Below are 6,536 nucleotides of genomic sequence, written 5' to 3' on the forward strand. Positions count from 1 at the left end.
TCCGGTCAGGAGTTTCAAAATAAAACAAACTAGCTCTTCGTCTCGTTTAAAAAAAATATATATATATATGCACAGAAGTTAGACATCCATCCATTTTCTATACCCGCTTTTCCTGGCTCAGGGCAGAAGTTAGATATTATAAATAAAAGTAATTTTTCTATATAAGCTTCTTAGGCTACTCTATGACACTAATTGCTTTACAAATTCAAATTTTACATTCAAAACATATATACGATAATAACTATTATTATTTTATCTTTAAAATGGAAGAAAGTTGTGTTTAATACATGTGATCATTTCCAAAGGTCTGCACATTTTTAATCAACCAGCTGTATAAGACCCATAAATCATCAGTTTACTATTGCATATGACCAATAAAAAACATATGATTGTCATATTTTAGAATCTAAAGACAACATGCTTAGATTTGAAAATAGCTGAAATTATTAAAATAGTTGAATAGTTCTTGTCAAACTATCAGGTAATCATTGCAGCTGTAAATCCAATCGTCTTTTTTTTTCGGCTGCTCCGTTCAGGCCACAGCAAATCATCTGCCTCCATTCAACCCTATCCTCTATATCCTCCTCACCCACACCAACTATCCTCATGTCCTCTTTCACTACATCCAAGAACCTCCTCTTTGGTCTTCCTCTAGGCCTCCTTCCTGGCAGCTCTAACCTCAGCATCCTTTTACCAACGTATTCACTGTCCCTCCTCTGAACATGTCCAAACCATCTCAATAATACACTAATTTTCTTACTCCGCTGAGAATTTTTACTTCAAATGCTGGTTTTGCTTAATTAACATTTTCAAACTAAGCAGCCTAATTAAATGTTTTGAACCAATATTCTATGATAGCTTTTTTCATAATCTGACATAAATATTGTACTGCGATACGATGTGCTTTTATGCTACAAAAAAGTAAACACTTCCTGTCTCTGACTTATTCTGGCGAGCTTGAGAGCTGGGAAGTTAAAGGATCATTGCTATTTTATTTATTCTGCACATGTTCCCGACGCAGCATGCAGGGAGTGAAGTAGTTCTGGCGTTTGTGTGTATTTTCAGGCAATAAAAAAGTATGTAATGTATGTATGATCAAACAAAATGTAGTTTTAATGACAAACTGTCAATAGACAATATCAAATCACTTCAAAATGTGTTTCCAAACACGTTTTCAGGTATTTACCTGGTCATTTAGGCTAAATCTTTTATCACTTACAGCTTTTATTCCAGTTATTTACAGAAGGCTGTGATCATAAATTGTTAATAACAACAGACTATTGTACATAGACATTTTATTCAGCATGAGTGATCTTAGAATAAAACATGTTACATCACTGTCAAAATACTGAGAGTGCTGTGGACTACAGTGCCACAGAAAACCATGATGCATTTGTTACAAAACCATATAATACCTTTTGTCACTAACTGCTAAAGCCTCTTTTGCAGTAAAATATAATAAATCAGGTTTTATATAAAGACTTTCTAAAGATCAAGCTTTTCTCTGTGCAGTGCATAGGTTTTACACCATTAGGCTTCAATACCTTTTTCAGCATTCAACTCAAACACTGCACATACATTATAGCACCACTGATGAAATACAATTAAGTTCATACACAAGAACTGTACATAAATACAGCTATGAGGTACTTGTACAATTTTATAACCTATATCTACTTCACAGCACAAGCACATCATTGTTTACAACCTTATGATGGCAATATATGAGCTTATAAAACATAAGGGGACTGTTGAAGATGAAACCTTTGAATAAAGGGTTAAAACTGGCTCCCCCTAACAATAAAATCACAAGTAAACATCACTGCATGATAATAATTAGCATATTCAATATTTAACAGTGCAACACACAGGTCATTTTCATTAGTATTTCTAGTGCTTTTATTTTGATACTTTAAGATTGGATTGCTAATAATACTTACATTGCCTACACAAGCAGTATTTTCAATATAGGACTCATAGCTACTTATTTATGTTACCTGAAAAGCTCTGAATATTCATTCCACCACTGTAAAGCACATTGGCTCACTAACAGAAAGGGGCAAAACTGCAGGCTTGCATGTGTTGAAAATGTGTCAGTTTGGCTTAATAAATTTCCTAACTATTCCAAGGAGAAGAATGAATGTTCATCATAATAAACTGTACTGGGTTCGCTACACAAAAGGTGTCAATGTCGTCTAGTATTTAAAAACATCCTTGCAATAAAATAGTCACCACTGCCTTGATGTTAGAAAAGAGAAACTTACAGAGTCACATGAAACACATGAAAAAGCTACTTGACCTATAGAATATCAGTGTGGCTGGTCTCTTCTACTACATCCATATCATTCATCCATCTTCTTCCGCTTATCCAGGGCCGGGTCGCGGGGGCAGTAGCCTAAGCAGGGATACCCAGACTTCCTTTTCCCTGGACACTTCCTCCAGCTCTTCCAGGGGGAGATAAAAAAAAATCACCTCACTGGAAATCTTTACAAACATTGAGGGCATAATTTTAAAGTGTTTACAGATTGTAACTGTGATATTTAAATAAAAAAAGTTTTAGAAGTATTTCAATTTTTTGTGTTCAGGATATAAAAAAGTAATACTTGTCACAGGCTTTATGCTAGAGTACATTCATGGTATTTCTAGGGCTGTTATACCAGAGTGCCTGCCTAGACTACTAGCTAACCACCTAACCGACTAGTTAACTGACTAACAAATTTAACAAACTGACTGACTCACTCACTGACTGACCAATTTAACTAACCAACCAACCACCCGACCAACTCACTAGCTACCTACCTACCTAGCTAACTGACCAATTGAACTGACTGACTGACAGACTAACTAGCTAACGGACTGACTGTTTTAACGCTAACTGATTAACTGACCAATTTAACGCTAACTGACTGACTAACTAACTAACTGACTGACCGACTAACTAGCTAACTGACTGACTGACTAACCAACTAACTAACTAACTAGTTAGCTAACAGTCCTGCAGAGTCCCGCAGCAGCAGTCGCACTACCGGTGCTGTGCCAACAAACCGTTTCCATGGTAACGCGGCCAGGCACTCCAAACAGAAGCTCTTTCTTTCTCTGCGCCCGAAATGTGCTCGGAGTAAGTCTCAAATTTCTGCATTTCATCAGCACTGTAGCTGCTGTGTTTTTAACTCTTTCTGTGGCCTAATTAGTGTCGTCAAGTGTAGTTTATATTGAATTTAAGGCTCCGACAGCAACTTGTTTTTCTAACTCTAACTCCGCTATTATTGACGCTAGTGACAAGCTAGTTAATGTTCGCTGCCGCTAGAGGCTGACAGTGAATCGGATTTGTTTCCATTTCCACTAGAAAATCCTCAGTTCTCATGAGTAACGATCTTCATCCAACTAAATCTGGCAAGTACAACTGTTTATACTGACTTAACTAGTTTTGGCATCTCACGTTGTAACCGATTTAGCCTGCCTCTGTCACTCATCTGGGTACAGGATGGTGCTCGGCATAGAGATTGTATCTTTCCAGTCTTCACTCTGTGTGTTTGTGTTTTAACCCTGCAGGTGTGAAAACAGGGTACCATACTATAAATGGCCATATCTCCCAGATTCCAGGACTGTCCCCAACCACCAGCACTCTTCCCGAGGACAGGGCCAGAGGGCGAAGGGTTGGAGTCCTGGAAAATGACTCTGACTATGTCAAGCTTGCAAAACAAGGAGGGCATAAGGGTAGAGCCATCTTGATGCCTTATACCTACACATATCCCCCTGGCTGGTTCTTTTTTTTTTTTTAATTCCCTACATTTATTCTGGTTCTTCTTCTCTCACCCGTGTTCAACAGGGCTTTTGTGGCATGATGAAACAATTATTTATAAACCCAATTCATACAAACCCCCTGAGTGGTTCTGCCCTGCATCAGAAGAGAACGACAGCCCAAGGTACTTGGTACATTATTATTATTATCATACATTCTGACTTCTGTTTATGATTAAAATAATACTCTTCCATTCCCATTACTAACAGTACTACTTGCTATAGATATACAACTACAGACAGTACTACAACTGCATTGACACTGCTAGTGATGCCACATATTAGCCTATACATGTGATACCATTGCTACTTGTTTATATGATTTGTTTATTTCTCAATATATTTTCCAGGTTTGATTAAGGAAAAGAATTTAATTTATCTATATTTGTTTTCCTCCAACTATCTCATTGACAGTGAAGAGAAGAAAAGCCCTGGAGCTTTTCAGCCACTGGAACCCCCCTTTGGGACTGACAGTATGTCGGCTTGGGAGAGGGATGATGGCAGCAGCAGTGGAAACAGGAAGGTAAACAGAGAAACGCAAATGTCATTTAAAAAGCAATTTAGCCATTAATTCACTACAACAGCATTTTTTTTTCTGTCTATCATGTTGATCCAATATTTCATCACAGAGGTTAAATGGAATTTAACATTGTTAACTTTTAGCTATACTAGCTGTGACTTTGTTGTGTGTTTTGCAGAGCAACGATGTTCACTGCAGCCAGATGGAGAAGTTCCAGTCACCCAATCAATATTATGAGAGCAGCAAATACAAGAGGATGTAAGTCCATACGTACACAAGATGGGGCTGTTGTTCTGTATTCTGTATTACATTCAACATGAGTGGTCAGAACACCACAGAAACAGAATTGCACAAAATAAAATAGATTTTATGAACAGGTGATCTTGATCTTGTTACTGTCAGATCATATGAGTTGTTTTGATCAGAGATAAATTAATAAAAGCAGTGCATGTTTCATATGCTTGATGTAATCTAATCTATATTCAGTAGCAGTTTTAGCTTAGTATGGACATACATTCTTAAAAATATATACCCGACTGTGTATAGTACAATTAAGTGGTATTTGCTATGATATATAAATGTAATTTCATAATCTGCAGGGTTATTGCCAAATTACATACACTTGTATGAAGATTTATGGATGATACAGAGTTAAAATTTTTGTATTAAAGTGGACAGTGTCCAGACAGTGTAAATATTTCTCTATGTCATGGTGACTAAGCAGAAAGGCTCATGGGGCATTCAGGCCAAATGAAACAGCACCCACCGCAATGGCAAATGTGGATGTTCACCTGTGTGTTTGTTTTGGCTCGGAGCTGGTCTGTGCTGTGTGTCCCCCTGTACGTTTAGGAGATGTCAATGACCAGTCAAAAACACAAAATAACCTCATATACAATGGTACAAGCACAAGACAGTAAAAACCATATACAAGATACTTAATAAAATTGTTACTTTACTGCCTTTTTTTCTTTCTTTATTACATATAAATATCAAACATAGATGAGATTAAATCTCAATATTATTTGTTTGATGGACTGTTTTGCAAGTTCTTGACCCTGTGTGCTTTGTTGAAATACATTTGTAATGAGTAGCCAGAGTTAGTTAACCTTGGTATGTAATGCAGGAAGGCTAGAGCCCATATTTGAAACCGTTTGTGTCCATATCACCCGTTAATGCAACAGACATTTTGTAGACAAAACATAATATTTGTAGCTATTATAGCACAAACTAATTTTATCTTTATAAAAAAAGCTTTGCAAACTTTCCATCACATTTGGACTTAATGTTTTTTGTGTTCTCACAGAGTATTTGACAAGAAAGCAGCCCCTGTTAACATGTCTAAGCTGTTGAGCTTTGGCTATGCAGATGATAACAAACCAATAGTCAACAATGATGTTTGAAGTAAGTATCACAGTGTTTCTGACAGTTTCAGTTACAATCTTCGATGTTGCCATGAATCATTTCTTTTATTGCATTTTCACTATGCTATAAAAACTCACCTCTAGTATAATAAAAGGAAACAAAAACAAGCCATTGAGCTACGTATTTATGGATTATATGGGCCTCAATCTGTGGATAGAGCTCATAAATTATTTTGAAAAAGCTGAGGTGTGACGCTTTAAGGTCACAATCATTTAAGAATTTATGACAACCTTCTACAATATAATGCAGAGATTATTGGTGAAGTAATTGACAGTGATTAGATGAATGATTCATATGCTCATATATATATTTCTATTTCAACAGATTAGAAGACTGCCAGTGTGTGAGAAACTCAAATGCTTCCAGTGGGAATAGTTGCCATACCCTGACCATAATAGCTTCAGCCCTTCATTCTGAGCCACATCAAGCATTTATGTTACGCTTTTGGTGTCATGTCAGATGTATCATTCAAGTGTGAAAGTTAGTCACTAAATTAAAGCTATGACCTTTTAATTGTCTGTTAAGTGGTACCTGTTTTTAATTAAGGAAGGCACCAGTTAACTAAGTTTTTTGCTGTCTGTAACTATGAAAGAAAGTTAATAAAAGTTTGATAAGCCAAATAAAACTAACTTTTTTTCACAGACACCAAAATTGTATGATATTTCAGAATTTTAATAACACTATAACATTCTAGCAAATGATGGGAAACAATCATAAAGCATATAAAATACAGTGCATAATTTGTTTTTGTTGATTTGTCAGGGAAAATGTACACTGAACAATCAACATGTCT

At 36.2% G+C, this 6,536-nt stretch overlaps 1 protein-coding gene across 1 annotated transcript; it reads left to right on the forward strand.

Moving 5' to 3' along the window:
* The first annotated feature begins 3,014 nt into the window (after positions 1 to 3,014).
* Positions 3,015 to 6,388, forward strand: LOC113123040 (uncharacterized protein C7orf57 homolog). Its single transcript, XM_026294785.1, has 8 exons — positions 3,015 to 3,118; positions 3,347 to 3,393; positions 3,553 to 3,717; positions 3,830 to 3,926; positions 4,216 to 4,324; positions 4,500 to 4,579; positions 5,625 to 5,722; positions 6,068 to 6,388. Exons 1-7 carry the CDS (start codon positions 3,108 to 3,110, stop codon positions 5,719 to 5,721), a joined length of 606 nt encoding a protein of 201 aa, XP_026150570.1. The 5' UTR covers positions 3,015 to 3,107; the 3' UTR covers position 5,722; positions 6,068 to 6,388.
* Positions 6,389 to 6,536: the final 148 nt, after the last annotated feature.

Source organism: Mastacembelus armatus, chromosome 21 (assembly GCF_900324485.2).
Source record: "Mastacembelus armatus chromosome 21, fMasArm1.2, whole genome shotgun sequence".
Classification (NCBI taxonomy): Eukaryota; Metazoa; Chordata; class Actinopteri; order Synbranchiformes; family Mastacembelidae; genus Mastacembelus; species Mastacembelus armatus.

Coding starts and splice junctions, on each gene's coding strand:
- LOC113123040 (XM_026294785.1), top strand. Junction 3,718..3,829: donor AAAACAAGGAGGGCATAAGG/GTAGAGCCATCT, acceptor CGTGTTCAACAG/GGCTTTTGTGGCATGATGAA. Junction 3,927..4,215: donor GAAGAGAACGACAGCCCAAG/GTACTTGGTACA, acceptor TCTCATTGACAG/TGAAGAGAAGAAAAGCCCTG.